Raw genomic sequence first — 25,577 nt, 5'->3', positions numbered from 1 at the left:
GGACAGGTGTATCACGGCATGGGTGAATCAGTGCTGCTGGGTGTAAAGTCCAGGGAGGTTTAAAGTTATTTGATAAGGAGCGGTGGACATTTTTAACAATCACTTTTCCACATCTGCTCACACTCACTGACACTATCACACACACTGATTGTTATCACACCCTGTCACACTCACTGTGACACGTACACTCACTGTCATACACCATCACACACAGCCACCAACACACACTCACTGTCACACTGTCACTCATTGCCACGCTCATTATCATACTCATCATATCATTAGCACACTCATTATCATACTCATCATATCATTAGCACACTCATTATCATACTCATTACCACACGCATCATACTCATTATCATACTCATTATCATACTCATTATCGTACTCATTAGCACACTCATTATCATACTCATCATATCATTAGCACACTCATTATCATACTCATTATCATACTCATTAGCACACTCATTATCATACTCATTATCATACTCATTAGCACACTCATTATCATACTCATTACCACACGCATCATACTCATTATCATACTCATTATCATACTCGTTATCATACTCATTATCATACTCATTAGCACACTCATTATCACACTAATTATCATACTTATTATCATACTCATTAGCACACTCATCATACTCATTATCATACTCATTAGCATACTCATTAGCATACTCATTAGCATACTCATACTCATTATCATATTCATTACCACACACATTCACTCATCACCACACTCATCACCACACTCATTAGCACGCTCATTATAATATTCATTACCATATTCATTATCACACTCATTAGCACACTAATTATCATACTCATTATCATACTCATTATCACACTCATTACCACACTCATTAGCACATTCATTAGTACACTCATTATCACACTCATTAGCACACTCATTACCACACTCATTAGCACACTCATTAGCACACTCATTACCACACTCATTAGCACACTCATTAGCACACTCATTACCACACTCATTAGCACACTCATTAGCACACTCATTACCACACTCATTAGCACACTCATTACCACACTCATTACCACACTCATTAGCACACTCATTACCACACTCATTAGCACATTCATTAGTACACTCATTATCACACTCATTACCACACTCATTACCACACTCATTACCACACTCATTACCACACTCATTAGCACACTCGGCCCCAGCCGCCTCACGCTCACCGCTACACTCCCTCACGTCTCCACCAATCACGTCTCTCGCTTTCCTTTGGCCCCGCCCCCGGCTCCGCCCCCTGGCCCCGCCCCCGAGCTCTCCCCCCGGCGGCCTGGCGTGCGCACGCGCGGAGGTTCCGTGACCGCGGGCCGAGAGCGGCAGCGCCGGGCCCTGCTCGGGGTGAGGGGCCGGGGGGCCGGGCCGGGTGAGCGGTGACCGGACCGGGGCACAGCGGCGCCGGGATGGGGGGCCGGGCTGGACTGCGCTTCGCGGGGTGGGTACCCCCGGGTGGGCACTCCCAACAAGCCGTTCCCCGGTGCCGCGCAGCCCGGGCCGTTCGTAAGGGACCGCCCGGGCCGTTGTGGCCGCTTCGGGCTTGGCCTGCCTGGCGTCCCGTCGGCACGGACGCCGTTCCCCTCGCACCAGGTCCCGGCCCCTCCGGAGGCGGTCGGTGCCGCCCGGACACTCCCCGGCAGCCGTGGGGCCCGGGGGTGTCCGTGGTACCGGGGGGGCCGGTGGGAGCCAGCGGACAGCTGCGGTGGGTGCCGGGGGCTGCCCAGGGCCCCGGGGCCGAGGGGAGCTCACTGAGGGGCGGGTGGTCCCGCCGGGCCGGCCCCGAGCCACCGGCTTTTCCAGGTGGGACCCGGCTTGGCTGTTCCGGAGCTCCAGGAGCTCCTGCCGGGAACCGAAGGCGTTGGGGAGCTGGAGGGGCCCTCCGGATCGTGCCAGGTTCGCACCCCACACATCCGATCTCCGCACAAATGAATAACCCTCCCCGGTGCCCAGAAGGACCCAGGAGTAATCGGGTTGGACGCGAAGTGTGGTGAGGTCCCGTGTCCAGGTGGGACCCCGTGTCTGGGTGTCCCTGCCCTCCTCTCGCTGCCTCAGTTTTTCTATTCACCCTTGCCCCAAACCAGCCCTCGGCTTAACTGACAGGCAAACGCTTTGTTCGGCTCAGTTGCTGTCTCTGTTTTCCCCCTCCGAGGGGAACTCGCTTAAAAGCTTGTTTTGAATGGAAGCAGTCCAGGTTTGGAGCAGCCGGGTTTATTTCTTCTGTTGTTTTGGCTGTCAACCGAGCCACCTTGTGCCGTGAGGATCAGCAGAGGCTGGGAGAGGGCAGGACTGGGATGGATCTGCACTGTGACCCTTCTCTGCTTCCGAGCTCTCTTCTTTCTCTTTCCTTGGTGCTAATCGGTGCTGGGTGCTTGGGTAAGAAAAGGTGTGTTTGGGTATGAATTACCTGGCAACAGCTTCCAGCCCTGTAGCATCGGGTTTTGCTGTGCCCAGAAGTGCGGTTCGGGTGGGTTGGGGTGGGGGGAGAGCACAGGGCACCTATAACGCTGCTCCAGTCGTGCCCCCTGCACAGGGTCATGTCTTACTGCAGCCCTGTGGCCTCCCTGTGCTTTATGTGCTCCCCTAATCCCTGTGTAATCTCTTCCCATGGGATCTTTGTTGCCCTCCCAGTCCTGTCTCTCAAAGTGGTGTTTTAACAATCTGTCCTGGGCACTCTCTTTTCTGAAAAACTTGCTGAAAAGTCTCTATTTTACCAATCTGGTGATTTTTATTTTTAATTCAGCCCAGCAGCTCCCCAGGCTCTTTTTCTTTTCCAGGTACAAGCTCGCATTTCGTGAAAACTTTTATCGGCGCTGGCAATTCAAGTTCAGAAACTTAAAAAAGGAGTTGGCATTTTTAGAAATCATCTCAGACCTATGAATTTTAAGATCCTGCATTTAAAGCGAAATGAAATTCTGCTTTCTGGAAGTAGAACAGAAAATTAAACACAGCTTTCAAAGGCTTTAATTCCTGTTCTCCAGCTTTCTCACCACCATTTGCTGGAGTTTGAGGAGTGAAGCTGTTGGAAAATACATCTGAAATGCACTCCATTTTTTTCCTGTCCAAGTCCCCAGTTAAAGCCATGTGGACAAATGTTTCTGAGGTTGTGCTGGGTGTAAAGTTCCAACCAAGCAAATCCAAACTCAGGCTCTGAGCCCATGTTGCCAAATACCTTCAATGTGAAGGGCATCTGGCTGGAATATTTAAGTATGCACTTGAATTAGCCAGGGTTTTGTTTTCACTGGAGGAAGGTTGTCCCAGAGGATTTCTGACTGGAGCCACAACTGTTTGGTGAATAAGAGCTTTTAGGGTTGATGTGAATTTCAGCTTTTCAAGGTATTTTTAACGCTTGAGGGGAAGTGTTCTAGTCTGTGGGATTTGAGTAGAGATGTGAGTTGGGATGTGTAACACATCCCAAACCGTGTCCCACTCTTCCCAAACCCTTTGTGCTGTGGTGTAATGCTGCACACTGTACAAGTAGCTCCAGTATTGAATTTCTCAGCTTTTAATATTTGTGTGCTGCTGAATTCTCCATGAGAAGTCAGGAACTGCAACTTTAGGCCTTTTGCTTTCTCATTTTCCATAACTCCAGGACTTGTGTAACTCTGGCTTACTGATGCTCTCCCGCATTCCTCGCTTCCCAATCCCTGCAAACAGCTGCTGGCTCCAGCAGCTTTCAGCAAGAACTGGCAGGAGGCTGAAATACGCCCCTCGCTCCTCCTTTGGAGCAGCAGTCCCAGCGCAGGAAATATTTTTCCACTCTGATGGGGAAGTGGATGTTGGAGCACGCGACACTCACGTGCAGTCAGCCCCGGGTACCTTCACGTGTGGTCCAGGATTCACAGCATCGCTGCCACCCCGGGTGAGGGACAGGCTGTTGTCACCCAGCTGTTACCCCAGCGAGTGTGAGGTGGCCTGGGAAGGACGTGGCTTTTCTGCTTTGGTGTCTTTTCTGCTTCGGTGTCTTGCTTGTTTGCATTTCCTGCTGCTGTTTCAGAAAGGAAGGAAAACGAATTGCTGACTCCCTCCTCACAGCCTCCCTCTTCTCTTCTCTGCTTGTGGCTGCACATGAATATTTGGTAACAATTTTGGGGGGGAAAAACGGTGTTGGTTCTGTGTTTGGGGTTCAGAGCACCTAGTGCAGGTGGGTGGGACAGAAAATGCCACAGCCTGGGTTTTGCTCTGAGTCAAGCAAGGACAATGCCAGTGGTCCTTGAGGTAGAAAAGTGTTGGTGTGAAACCTGCCATAAAAAGAAGTGGCAGAGGCAGGTGTTGGATTTGATATCTTAAGTCTTAATTTGCTGGTTTTTGAGCAGTAAAATAACTGTCCTTGGTGTGTTGAGCAAGAATGGATTACAAGGAAAAGATTAAAAGCAGAGACCGGGGTAGGATCTTGGTGATCTGGAGCAGTTTGTCACCAAGACCAGTTGAGCTGGGGGTGTTGTGTAAAAATCTCAGAGCATCTCATAAACTAATTTACACTGAATTCCTGGGGAAATTGCTGTCTTCCTCTTATAAATGCAGACGTGTGGGTGTGTCTGTTCTGTGCTCGCTCTCCTTCTCTGTCTTTTTTAAGCTATCAAGCCACACGGGCATGATGGATGGGACGCTCCACGGAGCGTGGGATCTTCCCCCATCCGGCAGGGATGTCATTCTCTGTGCAGATGGCATCCTCCAGTGGAAGCCACCCACTGCTGCTCTGCCTCTTGGGAGACCTGAACTTTTCCATTGGATTGGAAGGAAGCTCACGGCTCCCTGCTGACTGCTGGGAGTTAAGCGAGCAATCAATGACGTGAGACCTCAGAAGGGAGAAGGCGAATTTATTTTAAAACAAAATGAGTTTCACTCATTCGCAGCCAAACCCACCTACACACGAGCACCAATGTGGGGATCTCCAAGTGGTTGTCCAGCATTTGGACAGATGTGTGTGCAGATGGTTTGGACAGGATTCCTTGGAATGACACAACAGACAAGGAATGTCAAATATCAGACCTCTGGTGTCTCTTGGTCATCATGCCTTTCGATCTGCTCTTTTTACATCCCTTGGGGGCTGAGAGTGATGATCTATTCTTGTTGGAATTTATTAACTGTCCTTTGTGTCTTTGCCTGGTATCTTTGGGCTCCTACCCTTTCTCTGTTCTTCCCCAAATCATCTCTTAAGGCCTCAAGTCTCTGATGCTGATTGTCCCTTGTTTCAAGATGTTCCTTGTTTTCCAACCTGAAAAAGGTGTGCTTTGATCTTGAGGACCTACTAAATCAGTGCCCTCCGCACAGGCAGTTGATTATGCCCTGTGTTCCTCCTGTTCTCTTGTACTCCTTCCCATCTGGTTTTTGCTGGGATCACACTCAACTAAAGAAGTATGTGTACTGTGATTTGCAAATTGTACATTAAGAGTTTTCTTCTGGCTTTGTTTGCATGTGCAATGCTGCAGAGGAGTCACAGGACTGATCCTGGGCCAAAACTAAGTGCTCAGAAGCCTGAATGGAGCTGATGGTGTAGCCCTGGAGCTCAGATCAGCGGGAAGAGTTTGGGGATCACTTGTGTAACTCGGTCATTTCTGTGAATGAGTGTTTGGCCAGCATTTGGCAGCTCACATTGGGGTGGTCAGTGTAATGCTGCCAGGAGCAGTGCCCAGCATGGGGAAGGGGCAGAATGGCAGCTTGCCTTGGCACACTGCTGGCTAGTGAGTGTCTGTCTGAACTCATGCCAAGGCTTACAGGTCTGCCTGACACAGATCAGCAGTGGCTCAGGGATGTTTTGGTACAGAACTGTGGTGACTCAGGTGGTGTTTGGTGCCACAAACCATAGGAAGCAGAGCCTCCCTGAAGAGTGTTTGCCCTCAATTAGCAGAAGTTGGCAGCGAGTGGTGGTACTTCACTCACGCTCAGCCAGAGGGTTTTGAGGCCAGTCTGCTTCTCTGGATTCTCCTCAATCCATAGTGACCATCTTCTGTGAAAGTCAGAGCTTGTGTGATGTGGATGCAGGGTGGGGGGGATTCAGGACATCATTCTCAGCCCTCTGTGCTCTCTTCTTTCTTGTTGCAGGTCCCCAGGAGAAAATGGTGTAAGGCCAGCACAGCTGCCACTTCCAACCACGGCGTGCCCAGACCTCAGGGAGGAACATGGCAGCAGCTCAGGGAGCGGGAAGCGGTTCAGCCGGGCCGTCCGGCCCGCCCGGTTCTGCCCCGGGGCACAGCAGCACCTCCACGGCAGTGGCGGTGTGGGAATGGCAGGATGAATTTGGCAGGTGGAGGCCTTACCGAGGCAATGTCTGCAGCTACATTGAGCAGGTTATCCAGGCCTCTCAGCAGAAGGGCCGGCGCTCAGGGTCGGGGCTGGCCAGCAGCATCCCTTTGGGACACGCGGATCCTGCCTTGGCTCCCTATGTCATCGACATTCCAAGCTTGATGCAGTTCCGGCAGGACACAGGTAAGGGAGCATCCCCGCCTGTTCTGCTGGTGTGCTTGGGTGTGTGTAAGAGCCCTGCAAAGTTCTGCTGTTTGCTGCCATGCTGGGCAGCTCTGTGAGCACATCTGCTGCTCTCCCGATGCTGTCTGCTGCCCAGTGTGGAAAAATCTGTGAAGCTGGATGCAGACAGACAACCGTGATCTCTTCAGGAGCATCATCATGGGAACCCTGGAGCTCCCAGCCTGTGAGCCAAAGCTCTCAGAGCTGGAAACTCCCCCCCTCCAACACCCTCCCCCAATCCATTCAAGATCACTTGCGTAAAAAAGGCCTTTTTACAATTCCAACCCTCCTGCTTGAATCCCTTGCTCCCTCTGGAGCTGGAGTGCCAGCTGCTTTACCTTGGCATGCAGCCCTGCTCAAGCTGCTTGCGAGTGCCTGCGGCCCCCGCACGACACCAAAACGCTGCAGCAGAATATTCCCTCCACTTGTGCTGTGTGAGCCTGGCTCGCTTCCTCCCAGGGAGAAAGGGCAGGATGGGCTCAATAGCAGAACTGAGACCTGATTTTCATTCTCCACTCTCCTGGGGTCACTGGGAGTAGCAGCTCAGAATCCTGCCCTCTTTTGCTCCAGATGTGCTGAGCAGCTGGAGCTTAGAAAAGGGGCAAGGATGGAATGCATGCACTTCATCCCTGGAAAATCCAGGGAGATCCCAAATTACACACCCCGAATGAACGGCTGCTTTGGAAAATTTTCCATCCATCAGTTTCCCCTTTGACAGTGTCTGTCCCATCATTCCAGGATGCAGTTGAGCATCATCCCAAGCTTTTAGAGAGGGGGCTATGTGCTGGTTTCTTGCCAGTTGAAACAGCAGATGAGCAATATTTTGAATCAACTGCATGATCAGCCAATTCCGGCAGGAAAGGGAAGTGGTCGGAGTGAATGTGAGTGGTCGTCACAGCTGCATCCGTGTTTTTATTCTGACTTGGCGACCTTAGGCTGAGTTTTAGTGGTGTCCTGGGTGAGGTGAGGCACTTTCTAAGCTGGATGCCGTGGCAGGTGTGCTCAGCGTGGCCTGTTCAAACATCTGGAAGGGCAGCTGAGGCTGTGGCTTTGAGTGGCACAGCACGGACCACCAGAGCTGGCACCAGCAGCTGTTTCTTTCCTGTTCTAATCATGCCAAACTTGTGAAGGAGCCTTCCAGCCTTTGGCCGTTTCAGCCAGTGCTCCAACGTTTGGACTGCAGTTCTGAGCTATCTGGTGAAGGTGAGCAGAGAGCCTGTGGGAGGGTGAAACGTGTCCCACATTGCTTTCCACAAGTGCTGCTGTCTGTCCTTAGAGGGTTTGTATCTCTTTAGACCATTGTGAAAGATCTCAAAACATGCAGTGACTATTGTCCATTGCAGGCTGCTTTGGAGCTGTTCATCTCTGGGAGACAGTGCAGTTCAATTCTGGAAATTATATTGGCTGGTATGATCTCATGTTTCCTTGGTCTAGATCTGAGTTTGAGTTGTTAATAACAAAAAGGCTGATTCTGCTCCACAGCTCTCCTGCAGTGTTTCCCATTGATCCAAAGGGATGCTGATCAGAGTGGCCAGTGCTGTGAACCTCCCTCCATAAATACCTGTGTGCTCTGCAACGTGACTGTTGGAAAAGCTCTCATATCCCCTTTCCATGGCCCAGTTCTAAGCAAAGCTTTTTCTCTCTGCAAGGCACTGCCTCAAACGTGAACCTTTCTGAGCGAGCCGCCAGCTGAACTTTGTCATGTTCTGGAGAAAAGAATCTCTGCAGGAAACATCCCCATGAAATATCTTTAAACAGTGCAAAAAATAGGCTGTTGTATTCTGCTCATTAGCTATTAGACAGATAAATAGGCTCTTCAAAGGAAGCCAGGGAGAATAACAGGAAGCCAGTGTTAACGGGAGCAGCGTCCCCAGCAGCAGGGAATGACAGCTGTGCGGGGGGATCTTGTGGGCAGGATTAGCTGTGGGCTTCAGCTGCTGCTCAAGGCAGATTAGCTGGGAGTGAGTACTGGGGAGCAGCAGGAGTTGTCCTCCCACCACAGCTGTTTGCCCACCCTGGAGAGGAATACCAGTTTCCCTGCCAGCCTGGGGGAAGGGGGACATTTTTCAAGTGCATGGCCTTGGTCTTGTTGTTGACTCCTAAAAAATCTTCTTTCTGCTGCTGTTGGAGTGTGTTAAAAACACAAGTTGCTTGCAAATCCTGCAGTCTTCTTTGTGCTGCCTTTAGCTTCTGAGCTTCTGCCAGTGGAGCAGGGGAAGCCTTGCTAATCTCCAGACATGTGTCCCACTGGATACCTTGCCTTATCTGTGGTAGTCCCTGTTCTCTGGGAACAGGTTCCCTGCACTCGTTTCTAAATGTAATGCATGTCTCATCATCTCATTCCCAGTCCAGTCCCATCCCCTATATCCCCATCAGGGCTTTATTCCTGAAGTTATCCATCTTTTGAGTCTGTGGGTTTATGTTTCTGAAGTTTGGCAGGACTTTCTGGATAGGAACAGTCATTGCCAGAGTTTGCATTTGGCTATTTAGTCTGCTTTTCCACTAAGACATCAATTCCAGGCTGGGAACGTTATCTTGGTTCTGCTACTTTCTACCAGTGGAAAGTCTGGTCCCACAGGAATCCTGAGCTCCATGGTTGAGCTATTGGGGAGGTTGTTGTGTTTGACTGGCTGCTAGTAGTGTTTTAAGTGTGTTGATGAGATGTTGTGTGTTGGCTGGTGTCACTGGAGAGTCCTGCTCTGCAATAAGCAGGATGCTCGCTGCTCTGGAGCAGAAACACAAGTCTTGGCCTTCCTTGGTCTGGCACATTCTGCCTTTAAGAGAGACTTAGCCTTTGTGTCAGCTCTGGAACTTCAGCAGTGCTGAGATAAGGAAACACACTTTTCACAAGTGTTTGGAGCAATAGCAGCAGCATGATCCTCATGCCAGCATGCAGGCAGGCAGAGCCTGTACGCAGCAGCAGTTGGACTTTGGCACTGTGGAGGCCCACATGGGCTGTCCTCCCTCTTCCTTAGGATGTGCTTGTTAGGTGTAAAGCTTGCCTGAATTGCTTGTGCCCCACTGAGTCTCCAGTGATACCCTGGGGCAGTTCTCCTCAGGCTTTAGCTGTGGGTACTTGTAAACATGCCAGTTTTCACCTGGGGTCCTGGAGCACAGTGCCATAACTTTCATCACCTCTTCAGAGGCTTTATTTAATTTTATTTTTATTTTTATTTCTTCTGGTGCTCTTCTTTGAACTCCTTCTGTGTTGTAACAACTCGCTGCACCCCTGTTCACCCTCACCTTCCTAGATCTCCAGACTTGCTTTTCCCACAGCAAAAGCTGCTCTTCTTTCTCTGTGCAGAATGCTGCTGAGGATTTTTCCTGCAGCAGCAGTTTTGACCCTGCTGCAAGAACCCATTTCTCAAAAGTTTCAGAGCTTCTTTCCTGTTGGGTGGCGTCCCTCCTTCTCATTAGGCTGCTGCTTTTTTGAAGTAAGGGATAAAGTACCCAGGAGTGAAGTCATCCTGGAAAGCCAGGCTTCCAGGGGGCTCGGGCTCCAGCTGTCGCTGTCGAGCGGCCTTGAGAGAGCAGTGTGTCTCCTTCCATTTCTCTCCCTTTGTCTGAACAGCTGCTCTCTCCAGTTTTCAAGTTACTTCATTGTCTTCCCCTCTCTAGTCTTGCTCTCTCTCCCAGCAGTCAGGAGCCTGGAGAAGTTTGTCCTTCTCCAAAGTCCTTGCCCTGGCTCCTTGTGGGACTTCACCCACTCTCCCAAGACCAAAATTGCCCTGACCCTTGTGTAGCCAAGTGGGCGTTCAGCCCCTTAAGTGCTCCTACCAAGCTCTTCCCGATGGTGTCTTGTCTCTATAGTTACTCTGTTGTCAAGGCTGTGGGAGTTGGTTTTTTTTTAACCAGATCTGTGCCTCAGCCTGATTTTTTATTTTTTTTCTTTTTACTTTTTTTTTCCCTTTTAACGTCAGGGAGGCATATGTGATCACTGTGCTTTTGTGCTTGGGTGTGTCTGCGTCTGCATCCTCTCTTCTTCCCTCCTTTCCCACCCTTCCTCCTAGCAGCTTTTGAACCTGCTGCCAGCCCACAATCAGATTTGGCAGAGGGACAGGGATCTCGGGGATATTGCGTTTTTCTAAGCTTCATGAGCACACCCAGCCCTGTTGGGAAGAGAAGGTCTTTTAGTGCCCCTCTTGAGGAAGAATGAAAAAAGCCTGCACGGATCTGTGCAGAAACAAATCCCTGGGACAACGTCCCTCTTAATTCTCTTCTCCCTGAATTGTTGTATTTATTCTCCCCTCCTCTCCCCCACAGGGACGATGCGGGCTGTCCGCAGGCACGTCTTCCCAGGGGACTCAGCTGCTGGGCAGGGCATCGTCTGGGAGTGGCAGAACGACGAGGGCGGGTGGTCCCCGTACGAGATGAACATCTGCGTGTTCCTGGAGCAGGCCCGTGCCACCAACCACCAGCGAGTGGATCTCGGGCCCTTGGGCTACAACTATGAGGTTGACTTTGTGGCTCAAGTCCAGACCAACAAGACCACGAGGTTCCGCCGCAGCGTTCAGAGGCGTTTGGACGCCCCGTACCCGGTGACGACCTCTGCCACACCCCTTCACACAGGGGTGGGATGTTCTTGCCAGCAGTGCTGGCCAAACAGCGGGACTGGTCCCATCACCACACGCTACCGTCACTCCATGACAAACTTTCCCAACTCTTCCACTACTCATCAGGCTCCTGGCAGGACTGCGTCTGTAAGTTCTTCCAACGTTGGCTACGTGCCCTATAACAAACCCACTTTGACTGGAGCAAGGTCAACACCAAGACTCAGTGCACAGAACCCCTTGGTTTTGGCTCAAACTGGGAGCCTCAGTGCAGCACTGACAGCATCTAATGGAGTCAGGTACAGATCCTAATTCACCTTTAAATACCATATGTGAATCCAAGAGATCTGCTGTGCTCGGGTCTGCATTATCCAGGAGCCTCTCTGTCCCAGAAGATTTTACAAAGGTGTTCTCCCTAGGAGAAAGAAATTTGTGCCTGTGTATCCAGTGCAGTGGATGAAAAGACTTCCCCTCTATTTTCTACCTTTTTTTTTTTCCCCATTTGAAATATAGTCCCTGTCTACCAGTCTCCCTGAACCACTGGGCAATTCACTCAGGTTGAAATTCTGAAGGTTTGAGAAAATTAATAGTGAGCAGTGGTGTTTTGGGTTAGGTTAAAAAGCAGCTTGGAGAGAGACTCAGTGAAGGAAAAGGGACTTTTAAACACACTTATTTAATTCAAATTAGGCAGTAGAGTAGAGCACTGCTTTGAGTCCTAAGCTCTTCCCCTGCAAGGAGGGACCACAGAACTCATTGCATGTGGCTGAGACCTCATGAACTCTCTGTCAAAATCAGCTGTCCAGGCTATTTTTCAGGCTAAGTGGTGATGAAGAGCAGAGGTACCACTGAATCCATTTTCACTGTGGCTCCTCTCTGACAGGGCTGGAACCAGTGGGCATCTCCCAGCCCAGGATTTCAGGTCCCATCAGCTAGAGCTGAAGGAGAGCTGTGTTTGCACCTTACTAGTGGGGGAGGAAAAGCTTCACTTCTCTTCAGGCATTTTGGTTGCTGGCAGCTCAGTGAAAAGCAGAAGACTGTGGTCTGACAGCCCGGCTCCTCTCCATGGCATGGGCTGCTGGGGCAAGCCACAGTTGGTTATTCCAGTTTCAGGATCTTAACTCTTCCTGTGCTCAAGCTCTTGCTGGCAGAGGTGTGTGTGGCCTGTCTGTAGCAGTGCTGGCACCAAGTGTGACCCAGCAAGGGCTGGCTGACTGCTCCCTCTGTTTGTGAATGGCTGGAAATGGCAGAGCCTTACTCACTTCACTGGGAATAATCCAGCTGTTGAACCCCGGAGAAGCTGCAGGGAAACTTGCCAGAGCTGATTTACCTGTCCAAGTAGGTAAGAGATAAGAGATCTAGCAGTGTTGGAAGCACATTCTGCTAATTGCACAAGGCACGGGGGTTTGAGGTTTGTTTTGAATCTCATTTGTGTTTTAAACAAGATAGTGAATCTTGAGATGTTTTTCTTAGTATTGTATCAGGACTTTCCCTCTTCAGGGTCATCTGAGTGAAATGACTTCTCACATCCTGTTCTTCTTTCTCATGGTCTTTTTTTGGGTGCTTTTTAAACACCTGGTGACTTTTTTGTGTTGCCTTAAGCATCCACAGTGCTTCTCTGTTCCGGTTACCGAGTAGGGCTGAAAATCAGACCTCAGCACTGCCTACAAGAGCCCCCAGTAAGGCTCTTGCTGTCTCCTGAAGAAGCTGCCAAATTCCCCTTCTCACAGGAGTTGCTGGTGGGTGCGTGGGGCCACTGGGCTGCTTGAAATCCCCATCCTTTCCCAAAGGATTTGCAAAGTGACTCAGGGTGGGGAGTTGGAAAAGGAAGAGCCAAGTGCTGCAGGTTGTTCCATAAGCTTGTCTGGAGCCCATCAGGCTCTGGGTACCTTGTGTGCTGCCTAGTTGGGGGGACAGGCTGTCCTGAAAGGAGGGGAGGATGGGAAAGAGGTGCTTGGAGAGGGTTGCCACGGGCTTCTGACCAGGAACTGAGCCTATGGCCCAGGCAGTGCTCACTGGGAGGAGAGGGATGGTCAGGGAAAGCCAGGAGGTGCCCATGGCTGGTTGAGGTCAGGCTGTTTGAACTGGTTTTACAGCTCATCTGTTTGTGTTGTGGAGGGGGTGTACTGGCAATCATCCCTAGGCAATCCAGCCTTTCTGGGGGATGCAAAGGGATTGTACAGTTAAATCTATGCAGGGGACAGCAGGACATGCCACACAGGGCAGGTAGCAGCTCTTTGGATACCTGGGAGTGTGTGAGTGCTGTGAGACTTGTGTAAAACCCACCCCCCAGTGAGCCCCACTCCCCTGGCCACTGCTGTCTGTTCCCTTGGGTGTGATCTCCACTCCTTTGGGATTATTTGTGCCGGGGTCACTTCTTTATCCCTGCCAGAATAACAAATGCACACGGGGGCAATCTCTGCCTTCCAGCAGCATGCCATATGTGAAGGGACTTTTTCATCCCTAGCTGACAGCTCGGGATGGCTTTTCCCCATCAGCCCTGTGCTGGGGTTCAGAGCCACTGGGTGGGTGTAATTGCTCCTGGTTGGAGTTACAGTCTTGAACTCATGAAACCCATGTTCCAGCAGAAAATCCTTTAATTTCTGTGAATTAGGGGAAACCTGAGTAGCAAACTCTAACAATGTGTTTCATTTAATTCCTAAGCCCCAAGCATTCCTGGGTTATTTTATCCACTAGGCTCCCTGTCTTCCCTCCTCAGACATATGGTGGTTAGTTCCCCTTCCCTTGCAGTCAATGCCCTGCATCACCCAACAGTCTAACCATTTTGGCTAATTATCCTGTATTAATTATCCTGCCATGGGTTTCTCTCTGTGCTCTCTTAGCTGTGATGTGCAATTCCTGTCCTGGCCCATGCTCAGAGACCCGAGGGAAGGAAGCACTGGGCCACGGTGAATCCTCTGGTGTCTGCTAAAGGTTGTGTTGTGTTCACCCTACAAGCTTTAGCTCCAAAGCAGCCCTGACAGATTACTTGCTTTTACAGAACCACTGATCTCCACAAAACTTGAAGAGGTGGCTGAGCTGCAACTGGCAGAAGGGCTCAAAAACTCATTGGGAGAGACCGAAAGGCAGTGCAGTTATTTACACCCAGTCTCTTTCGGAAACACAGCTAAAAATGGCAGCAGCTCTCTCCTGCAGGGCTGAGAAGGAGGTGCAGTTCACCCTGGAGAGCTGCTTGACTCTCTGTGTGGCTGTAACTGTTATTTCTAGCTGGCAGGCAGGCAGGGGTAGCCCCCAGAACAGGCATGCCCGGGCTGCTGTGCCACTGAGGGTGATTAAATGTATTTCCTGCTTGCTGGAGGGCAGATGCTGGTGTGAGAGCAGGCGGAGCTCTGCACTGCCAAATACACTTTAATTTCCTCCTGCTCTCAAGAGGGTCAAAGCCACTTGAAAACCCAGAGAGGAGTGCCAAGGCTTAACTATATGCTAATATTCTTGGCTGTGCTGCTAATGAATTACATGCATGTGGGCAAGTTATTTTGCTTCTTTCTTCTTTGCTTCATTCCTATCGTGGATGAAACACAGTTAATGAATCTGGCCTCCCTCATGGACAGCACTGGAATCTGCACATGGAGTGTGCCATGGCAAGGGTTGTGTCCTTATCTCAGCACTGTTAACCAGGATCCCAGCCACCTCCTGGCAAATCCTTCCCACTCCACATGGGAAAGCATCAATTCCCTAGGGCAAGAGCTCCCCTGTTCCCTGCACTGTGCTGTCTAATTACAGAGCGAGGCACTCCTGAAGCACAGTAAGGAGTGCCCTACTTGTAATATGAGCAAGTAAAGCTGCAGGAAGCAATCTTCTGAGGGATATTAATTAGTGTCCCAGCCAGGCAAATCCCTACAGTAGCTCTGCAGGCTTCTCTGAGCTTATGTGGCTTTGGCTGCTGGTCTGGGTTGTGCCTAGATATAAGGCAGGCAGCTCATGGGGGCAGGATTTTGTATAAAATCAGGGGGAACAGGGGTCTTGGCAGCTAGGAAAGGATGCTGACAGAACTGGAGTGTTCTTAAGAGAGCTCTGGACCCCGAATTTCCTATGGGGAACAGCACACAGTCAGTGCTTTAGGATCAAGGAGTACCCTAACCAGGGCCTTTCCTTTTTTCTCTCCACCTTTGTATCCTTCAGCTTTGTCCATAGGCATTCCCACAAGCTCCTCTGGGTGGTGAGGAGCTCTCCTGGCGCTGGTTCCACTGTGCCCACTGTCACTTGCCCTTTTAGCCAGCATGGTGCTACCACCAGGTGGAGTCATTAATGTCACCCACACTCAGTGAGCCCTGGGAAGGGGTTTGGACCTTAAGGTGTCGTGGTAGCTCTTTGTGTGAAGCAGGGCTGGACACTGCCCTGATCTGTGAGGAGAAGTGTTGGCTGTTGCCCAGAGTTCTACAAAAATGCCATGATACAGAGATCTGTGGCCTGCTGGTTTTGGCCAGGGGAGAGGAAGGAAGAAAGGGCTGTATCAGGTGGAGAGGATGAGTTCCTACAGGCTTCCCCAGTTCTGCTCTGTTGGGATATTGTTCATGTGTGGCTCAGGTGATGGCTCCAACCTGGCCATCCAGTGTTTGAAGTGGTAGCAGCCCTGGATTCCAAGCTGTTGACACAGTTCCTTGCTGGACCTGTGCTTTGCTGTCTCACTGGTGTTGCAGATTCTTGAAATTCTGGAGAAGCAAGTGGGTTTGTCATGCTGAAATCTCAGTCTGCCCTGTCTGCCTCCTGTAGCAGACTGCCTGGGAATCTGTGGTGGGAAATCTTACCAGGATCTTCTTGCTGAATCTCCAAGAACATTGTCTTATTTTGCATCCTTTTATTCACAATCTGGTGATCCCAGTTACACTCAGGAGCATCCAGCACACAGAGCAGTGGGAGAGCAGGAGCTGTGGCAAACAGCAAGACAAAATAGGACCAGGAAGGAGGAACTGATACCAGGACAAATTCAGAGAATTCAGGCGTTGGCTTTCAGGTGTTGCAAGCACCTGTGAGAGCACTTGGCCAGGAGTCAAAGGCACTGCCTGGTAAGAAATCTTCATGGGTAGCAGGAGCAGGTGTCTTGGCAGATCCTTCTCATCTCTCCACAGTGCAGTGCTTGCTCTTGCACTGGTGCTGCCCGGATCTCCCTCATTCAAAACATCGTTTTTTCTCCTGACTGAGCTGTTTTCAATAAATGAGCAGGACCTCTCCCCAGAAGCCAGCACTGGTATGGCAGTGCTGGAATATCTTGAGCTTGTGCTGTTCCATTATTGGATGCACAGTCCACGTTACACTACAATAACAATATCCTTCCTTGCTCCCTCATCCCCTTCCTCCCCCCAAACCCCCACTTCAGACCCAGGGTAGGCTCTGAGTAGCATTTCCTCACCTTTCTTGGCACAGCAGTACTTCCTCCCACACACTGTGGCTGCAGACCTGCCTGGGCAGTGTTGTGGTACCTCAGAGCAGTGTGGATTTCCCTTGATTTCATCAGCCTTTGGGCTTTCTGCAGTTGTAACAGAGCTCAGGGAGTGTGGCAGCCCTGCTCCCACGGTGCAGAGTGGATGGGTCAGCACGTCCCACAGCACTGTTAGCTAAGAGCTGCTAATGAATGTGTGTATTTATTGAAATAAGAAGTATTTGGTTTCTCCATCATCACATCAGTTGGTTCAAAGCCTCCAGCAGCCAAAGCTGACACACTTTGCCTTTAAACCAGGAGTGCAGCTGATCAGTGACTGTTTCCTGGCTCATGGATGGTAATTTATCTGCAGTGCACTCACAGCTTCCCAAACTTGATTGCTTGCAAATGCATCAAGTGTTATCTGTTTCCCTCTGCAGATCTCAAGGGCTCTTCTCACTTCTGTTGTGGTTTAACCCAGCAGACAATTAATCACCACACAGCCCCTCAACTCACTCCATCCTCCCCCAGGGGAATGGAGGAGAGAATTGGAAGAAAAAGAAGTAAAAATTGTGGGTTAAAATAAAGACAGTTTAACAGGACAGAGACGGGAAGGAAAGTAGTAATGCTGATGATAATTAAAATGTACAAAACAAGTGATGCACTAAGCAATTGCTCAGACCCACTGACCAATGCCCAGCCATTCTCAAGCAGCAGCCCCCACTCACTTTCCCCCCTGGTTTTGCTACTGATTATGGCATCCTGTGTTTTGGTGTATTCCTTGGGTCACTTGGGGTCAGCTGTCCCAGCTGTGTCTCCTCCCAGCTTCTTGTGCCCCCAGCCTCTCCTCACTGCTGGAGTGGGGTGAGGAGCAGAAGAGGCCTCACTTAGTGTAAACACTGCTCAGCAACAACTAAAACATCTCTGTGTTATCAGCATTATTCTCATCCTAAATCCAAACCATAGCACTGTACCAGCTACCAGGAAGGAAATTAACTCCATCCCAGCTGAAACCGGGACAACTTCATACAAGCTCCAACTCATGGATGACTTGGATTTGAGTCTCACAATTAGGAGAGTGAAGGATTTCTCTGCCATCTTTTCAAAGCAGGGTTACCAGTGATCTCCTTCCCAGGGCAGCTCTGGGTTTGCTTTCTCCAGCCTCAGGTGTAATGACCCTGTGCTCCAGCCTGTTGGAAGGATTCTCTGCCCCCACCTGTTTTCTTGGCACAGCAGTAGGTTCAGCTTTGTGCTTTGTTTTATTTTAACCTTCCGTGGAGAAGTGATAGCACCCAAGATGCTGCTTCATCTCAGGGTATGACAACAAAACACAAACAGTTCTGTATCAATGACAGGCTGGGGTGGAGGGGGTGCCTGGGCTCAGTGGTGTCTTCTTGGCTTCTCAGGAGGAAATGAGGGAAGGTCCAATGTCTCTGATTTTTTTGGGAGCAGTTCTCTCAAGTTCCTGGTCCTCAACTATCCTTCATGTCTGCAGATGGAGAACAAGGAGTCCTGCTCCTTGCCATCTTCTGAAGAGGAACATAAGGGCAGAAGTGAAGCAAAAGGATGAGATAAAGAAGTTTAGAAATACCTGAGAAAGAGCTGTGACGAAGAGGGTGAATCAGGAAAGAAAGAGAGTCATAAAGACATCTGATTTAGAGCTCTTTGAAATCACGGGGAAGATTTCCCCTGTGTTTGGTGGGTTTGAATTGTATTCAGAACAGTCTGTTGCATCATTTGAAGGCATTGCAAAATTTGGGGCAGCAGAAGGGAAAGCACAGCCTTTGAAAGAGGCAGGAGGGAAACCTCTGTGATCTGGAGAGCTTTATAAGGGTCTGGGGGTGCTGATCTCACTTGGCCAGGCTGCCAGAGCTGCACCAAGCCCTCTGTCCTGCCCAGTGTTCTTCAGAGTGCAACACACGTGGGAACTTATTCCAAACTGTGACAGGTAGGAGAGGTGGGGTGGAAAACAGCCATGTGTCACTCAAAAATCTGTTCAGCCCTGGTCATTGTCATGGAAATGTGAACAAATATTTTAGCAAGACTTAAAGGAGAGACCTCTGTGGTACCTTTTTGGGCAGGGCAGCTCTTGCATCCCAGCTGGACAGAAGAAGGTTTCCCCTAAATAGTGGATGAGATCTGGGCTCTTGACCTCCTTAGTCTCTGAATTCCTAAGCAGCTGGCCAGGTTTGTGTAATTTTTGGGGAATCCTTGGAGATTGTTGTTTGAATGTATTAACTGCTGCTGGGGTGCATGAGCCTCATCCATCTCAGGCATGTGGGGCACCTGAGACAAAGTCCATGGATAGCTTCTCAGTGCCAGCATTTGGATTTCAAGTGTTCCTGTTCTGCTAATGTGGATCCAGCTTCCTTTCTTCTCTAGTGACCCCCCATCAATGTTGATGCTGCTGCTCCCCTTTCCTAATTCCTGCTGCCAGCTAATGGTATAACCCTGGCTGCCCATGTATCCCAAAACTAAAATACAGCTGCCAGCACTGCCAAAACAAGTAGGTGAGGAAGCTGAAAGGCATGTTTGGTGTCCAAATTCTCCTGATTCCCAGATGAAAATGGGGGCCAAGCTCTTCCAGGTCTCTTTCAGCCTTTCCTCCCTCATCCCCACATCCCCCTTGGATGTGTAGTGCAGGTTGGCTGCTCACAGGAAGCTCTGTGGGGGATTGGCAAGAGCAGGGATGTATCACCAGATCAGAGCAGGGTCCAGCAGGAGGAATGGATGAGTTAGGAGAAGATGGGGCTGGAAGCAGATACATGCAGCATAGCTCTAAGGACTTTGCAGGTAAGTAAATCTAGGAGAGAGCTCTGGCAAGTACAGCTGCTGGCCCAATGGGAGAAGGGTGCCTGGGTCAGGGTCCCAGCTGGGGCTCATCTGAGCAAATAATCCCTGTTAATATATCCAGGGCCCTGGGCTTTAGGAGGGAGCAGTGCATTATTGAGTGTCTCTGATCCTTGCTGTTAAAGTTGTCTATTTTTTTTTTCTCCCCAGTACCCAGGCCCTGCCTGTCAAGATGCCCAAACCCAGCAGGGTGAGCCAGGCCCTGGCAGGTAAGAGCTCCCCTGTGCTTTATTTGCTCAGTTCTTAGGATTAGGTGAATGAGAGGTTTGCCTTTCTTGTAGCACACACTTTCCAATTTTGATTTTTGGTAAGAGTTAGAATTGTTGCTGGTGTTTTAGATCCAAAGACTTTTCAGAAAAGCAAAGAGGGCTGATTTGGGGGAGAATGGGATGGATAAACCTTATTAACTGTTTTTTCTCATCCTGAGTCTTTCAAAATAAGTGGGATTATTTGAGGCATGGCTATTTATCTTCTTCTGTACATGTGGATGAGCAAGTAGCAAAGGAAAGGGCATGTGAATCAAGCTCAGTGCTAGCTGCTATTTTCTGCTTTTTTGAAAGTCAAAGGAGAGGAGTGGTGTGAGATTTTTGTGTGGTTTTTAATATGATTTTTTACAATGTGGTTTTAATAAAAAAGCCCAGGTGGTCTTTAGCTTAAAGAGGGTTGTGATGCCTTGTCTTGGGAAAGGGGATACAGAAGTTGAATCAGACATTGTCTCCTGGTGCAGCAGAACACGGGTTTGCTTGTTATCCAAACCTGTGAACACAATACTAAATATACTGAGGAATATGTCTGGGAGGGATGAAAGTACCAGCTTTCAATTCTCTTTTCAGAGTAGATTTGCCTGTTAAAGTTGAAATGGCATTGCCTTGAAAATGATAGTTTGTGCTGTCCAGCTCCTGTGGAGGTGTTGCTGTGCCAAAAGCCAGTGGCACCTTTGCTGTGTTTTGACTCAGCCAGTGCCAAACCACTGACCCTGGTGTGGTGCCACTGGGGGATTTGGGTGCTCTGCCCAGAGCTGAGATCTCTGTACTGGTACCAGCTGTGCTCTCAAACTTCATTACCTGGTAGAAGAGTGCTAAACATCTGGTATTTTCTGGAGTTTTCTCTGTTTTAAACACTACAGAATGTCTGTTAACCCTCTCCTTCCTCTGTGTCTTGTCCATGCATGGTCTCTTGAGGTTATTAACTCCTGGGACATAAAACTTAGCTCCTGAGTGAGCAGAGACAGTTACATTCTTGTTTTCAAGACAGTGGCTCCCACCTTATTCCAGAAAAAGGTGTTTGGTCTCTTCTTGAGTGCCAGGTTTTACCCTGGCTGAAAAGGGTCCCCAGGATTGATGTTTCCCTTCATCTAATGTTAGCATCATGAAAACTGCCTTGCACATGTCTGTAGCCAAACTGGCACTGCATGAACACTAACACAGGTGTCCTTTGACAGCATGCAGCCCATCTGTCTTCTCCTTAGCAAATCACTGTGGAAACAAGATGTAAAGTCAAGCTCAGGCCTTGTCAAGGTGGGTTACCTGTGCAGAACTCCCCTTGCTTATAACAGCTCTGCCTTTCATGCCCTGGCTGTTAGCACTATGTAATTAGGTACTTAATCACATAAAGGTAAATAAAGCACAGAGCTGAAGAGCACTGATGAATCCAGGCTGTGTTAATGTTATCTGTGATTCTCAGTGTAAGGAGGTGAATATGTGCAGTCAGTTTATGCCTTGTGGTGCCACGTTTAGGTAGAAAAGGCTGTAGAAAATCCCAATAGAATAAGCAATTTGCCACCATTTAATACAATAAAATGGTTAAAATTGTAATTGGTATCTCTGTTGTTGCAGTCTGGGGGTGTAAAAGAAGGGATAATTCCTCATTTTAATACTCTTCACCTCTCCCTGAGGCAGCCAGCTTAAGGCACATGGGGATGTAAGGAAGTGCAGAAGCAGCTCCCTGGGGCCAGGGTCTCCTTCAGGTGCAGGTCTTCACACAACACAGCTTTGGGTGCTGTGCTGCCTTCTGCCAAGTGTCCCGCACCTCAGAGGTGCAAGGGAGGAGGGAAATCTGAATTTGAGTCCTCAAAGTCACATAGAAGCAGAGAAAAGATTAATACAAGTTAATTAGAGAGCTGAAGGAAAATAAATCTCTGGGGATATTTCTGGTGAAAAGCAAGCAATGGAGTTCTGGTAAAAAGGAAAAGTTTTGCTGAAATATTAATTGGCTGGGTCTTTAGGGGGCACCTTCTTCCCCTCTATGTTTTGCTCTCTGTTTTTAGAACCTCTTCTGGGAAGTGGTATTTAGTTCATAATTAAAATCCTGCTGATGGTATGCAAGTTACTCATGACTCAGGTTGTTCTCTAACACAGGCTGTGCTCCTTTTGTTCCTCCAGTCCCCACTGCATGACTGCTTCCTACAACATCAGTGGAGAAAGCTGGGGGGACAATGTTGTGAGGGAGAGAGAAGTCTCAGATGTAAGTGAAGGAGGCTTTATTTTGGGAAATATGTCTTGGTATCCATCCCCTGGCATCTCAGCAGCTTTGGCTCTGGTTTGAAGCTGGACAGATACAACCTCTGAATCTCATGGCTGATATTGAGAAATGCTGCAGGTGCATCTCTTGGATGCAGAGGGAACTTCAGGTGGCCAAACAGGAGATGAGGAATCCTATGAGTCTGAATTGGAAGCTGGGTTTTGTTTGTGTGATGGGTGCTTGGGGATTTGAGCAAGGGATTTGTAACACTGTCAACCCCACATCCTCTGAAAGCACCTCTTGGGATCCCAGAAATCATGAAGCTGACTTTAAAACCATGTTTTGTGGAAAAAAATATATAATTTTTCCCCTTGCTTTCTGCTATTTTAATACTTCAAAGTGCATGTGGAAACTTGTCTTTTAAGCTTTTTCTTTTCCTTTAAGTATTTGATCAGTACAGTGAAATGCCAAACAGGTCTAAGCAAACTCTTTAAGCACAGTGTTGGTGTTTAAGGATCAGCTGGACTAACATTTCCTGGGAATAATGGAATTTAGCTGGTGTGCCTTGGGGTCGAGGGATGGCAAGGTGCTCATATAAAGGCCCTTCTAAAACTGTGTTTAAGATGAAGTCTGAAAAGGAACTTTTTGTTAAATAAAACTGGCTGTTTCTTGTTTGCATGATTCCTGGAGCTGGGGCATGTGGGGATGTACTAACCATACTGATTTTGCTGGTGGATATGATTATACAAATTAGCAATGCTTTTCTGAGATCTCACATTATCTGAAGGTAAGCTCTGCCCTGTACCAGTCTGAGGCCTGTGCAAATCCAGGTCAGTGACCAGAGCGGTGTGTCAGGCTGGGTGTGAGTGACTTTGTGGCCAACACTCATTACATAATGTCAGGGTGTTTTTCCTGTGCCCAGCTTCTGTACAGGATATTACAAAAAGTCCTTTATTTACACAGCAGGCTGAAAAAAAAGTTGGTGGATGTTGTCATAGCTCCAGTGAAAATAATTTTACCCCAAGGAACCACTAATGTATCTCTGGCCAAGTAAGAGGCTTTGAGCAAGAGAAAAAAAGCAGTTCTGCATGTAGTTATTGCACACACAGAATCAGATCAGATCCCAAAGGATTCTTTGCAAGGCTTTCTGTCTCCTCCCTCCTGCAGTCCTTGAGCCCAATGGAAAGTGTGAACATATAAAATAATATTTTTCAAGCTCCTGGACTATCTAGTGTGCAGCAGGACATGTCCAAAGCAGTCTTGGTCTGGGCAAACTTGTCATGTTGCAACTTGTATTCAGATGAGAATTTATCCAGGTCCAGCTACACTTGCTCCTGGCAGAACTCCACAGATACTTGGAGCAGGTTCTGACTTGAAATTGTGTCTGCATCAACTGTGAGAATTGGAGACTCAATCTGCAGATGTGATGTGTGTCTGTTTTGTTTTGGCACCTTGTAGGAAAACACACTCCCACCTAAGGCCTGGGTCAAGGATGTCCCTTCCTGGGGACTCCAGTCACCAAACTTGTGGGAGGATTGTTAATGCTGAGATTTCCAGTATTTCATTTTTACTTTAATAGCAGCATTGCTACTGGGGGTTGACATGAGGCAGCAGAGCAGTGTAACACTAGAACCTTTTTGAATGCTCTCTTGACTTGAATCTGCAGAAGATGATTCATTGCATGTAGCTCCTAAGGCAGCAGAAGGTTAAAATTGGCTAAGAAAAGGTAATTTCCCACTTACACATTTTCTTGACCAATTTAAGATATGGGAACATTGAGCTGGGGTAATTCTTCTGGTCCCACATTTGCCCTGTGCTTGTATGTGTGTGTGGAGATGTAGATGGGTTTGCAGCTCAAAAAAATCCAAAGTCTCTGAAACAAAAGGTGGGGTTTTGATTGTTTTGTTGTTGTTTTGTGGTGATTCATGATGCTGGCAGGCAGTTTTGGACATGTTATTCCAGGTACAAGGGAGCTGTGTTACAGAATAACTGACCTCACCTGAGGGTCTGTGGCTCCTGCTTGGTCTGAATTTTGTTGCCCTCTGCCATTAAGAGTCTGAAGCCAGTTGTTCAGGCTGTGCTTCTGCTTTCTCTTTTTTTTCTGGGCTCTGCCTGCTAATGTTAGCAAGACAGTATTGATCTCTTCAGAAGAACACATTAATTTTGCATTTGCCTATCAGACAGCTGTGCGTGGGTGGTGATAATCCCTGTTAGTCTTTGGACTCACTTTTCAAATGTCAGTCTGTGCCATCATTGCTATTGCACTGCTTAGAAACAGCTTTTTTAGAGACAACTTTCCTGTTCCTTTTCTGCACCAGTTCTAGGAATAGTATTGTGCAGCCTCGGTGGGGTCAGACTGAGATGATTTCCCCAGCTGTGGTGGGAGATCTTCCCTGTCTCTCAAGAATGTTGTTCCTCCAGACTCTCTAGTCAGTGTTGCTGCTGCTTTTCTTGGAAAGCTCCCTGGGAGTAGTGGACTTCTGGCTTTGATGAGTTGGGAGCTTGCAATAGGTTTGTGGCCTTTATTTAGGACTTAAATTGAGTTATTTTGGTGGTGAAATTTCTAGGTCTGGTGAGCTCTCCTTGGCTGTGCCTGTTGCTTCCAGTAGGGCAAGGGGTACTAACCCAGTCTTTGTATGCTTTGGAGGTTCTCCTCTGGCTCTGCACTCCTGGGAACTGGGAGAGCTGTAGATCTCAGATCTAGATCCCCTTTGAGGGTGATCCATTGCTGCCTGGTTACCTATTTCCATTTGGAAGTGCATTTCACCATCCATTGGGAAGCCTGTTCTTGTGGTTAGCCCAGCTCTTCCAAAAGTTCTTGGGTAACCTTGGGGAAACTCCTTCCTCTGTCTCAGTCCCACTCTGGTGAAACCACTTCTTGTCTGTCTTTTGGCCCTTAGATGGGAAAGTTTTAGTAAAAACATTCAACTTTGGCTGTCAAGAAAGGAGCTGAACAGCTTCTGGAATATTTGTTCTCAGACCTTAGGAAGAGGAGGTACAAACTGTGGTCAGCACTGTGTAGGAGTAGTTCTGCTTGTGGGGCACTGACACAGGCATTGCACAGGGGATTTGTAGTCACAGGACACATGCTGTTGACTGGTTGCATATTTGAGGCAGAAAATAGTTTTACCACTTGTACACAAAGCTGATGCTTCCCATCATAACTCGTTTTTTCAGTCATGTGTGGGCAAGGTGCCTCATTTTTGTCCTGAACAAATGTGCTCTAGGATCTTCCTTTCTCCATATGACTGAACAGAGGCTTGGAAATCTCAGCTTTGGCCATGCATAACTGAGCAGGAATGTCTGTAGCATTAGGATGTGGTTTGCATGGTCTGCCCTCAGAGGGGATTTCTGGGGAAATACTGGCTTTTAGCTTTTCTGCTGTTGGTTTGCAGCTGTAAGCATTTTTTCTTATTTCTGGAACTGACTGTTGCAGGTGGGAAGTTGCTCTTGGGAAAGTAAAAGCAGGTGTTCTCTTGGATGTAAGTGTGAGAGCAGTATGATACCTTGGAAATGTTATGATTTGTACCCAGCCTGGATTTCACAGGCAAACATCATCTTGGATCAGCATGATCAGTCCTGTAGCTTCTTCGTGCCGAATTTACCTTCAGGGAATGGCTGTCCTTTTTAATGATTCATTAGTTTTATCAAACTGCATCACATAGATCCAGCTGGCTGGGACTGGGGAGGATGAGGATTGCATTGCTGCCAGGAGTGAGGGAAAAGCAGAGCACCAGGGAGGAGAGGGCGTGGGGGGCTGTGTGGGGCAGCTCTGCCCTGGTGTTTGCAGGCAGCTCAGCTGCACTCTGGGGATTGGTGCAGT

The 25,577-nt window shown here is 48.8% G+C and overlaps 1 protein-coding gene across 23 annotated transcripts in view; it reads left to right on the top strand.

The window, feature by feature from the left end:
- The first annotated feature begins 235 nt into the window (after positions 1 to 235).
- DTX2 (deltex E3 ubiquitin ligase 2) overlaps positions 236 to 25,577 on the top strand; it is a 35,628-nt gene continuing 10,286 nt past the window's right edge. For 2 of the 23 annotated variants that reach the window (XM_086859862.1, XM_086859847.1), the window contains exons 1-6: positions 1,310 to 1,396; positions 1,853 to 1,945; positions 3,642 to 3,911; positions 6,095 to 6,478; positions 10,781 to 11,366; positions 19,445 to 19,503. In XM_086859862.1, the coding sequence (XP_086715988.1) occupies positions 6,172 to 6,478; positions 10,781 to 11,366; positions 19,445 to 19,503 (952 nt within the window). In that variant the 5' untranslated portion in view covers positions 1,310 to 1,396; positions 1,853 to 1,945; positions 3,642 to 3,911; positions 6,095 to 6,171. Of the gene's footprint in view, positions 1,491 to 1,519; positions 1,755 to 1,852; positions 2,058 to 2,826; positions 4,129 to 6,094; positions 6,479 to 10,780; positions 11,367 to 19,444; positions 19,504 to 25,577 lie in introns of those variants that run through there. The other 21 variants (XM_086859855.1, XM_086859843.1, XM_086859853.1 and 18 more) reach the window with 18 other exon arrangements.

This window comes from Cyanistes caeruleus, chromosome 21 (genome assembly GCF_971803275.1).
Source record: "Cyanistes caeruleus chromosome 21, bCyaCae1.hap1.1, whole genome shotgun sequence".
In the NCBI taxonomy this organism is placed as follows: domain Eukaryota; kingdom Metazoa; phylum Chordata; class Aves; order Passeriformes; family Paridae; genus Cyanistes; species Cyanistes caeruleus.
The sequence above is the reverse complement of the archived record's forward strand: the minus strand, read 5'-3'. Positions and strand labels throughout refer to the sequence as shown.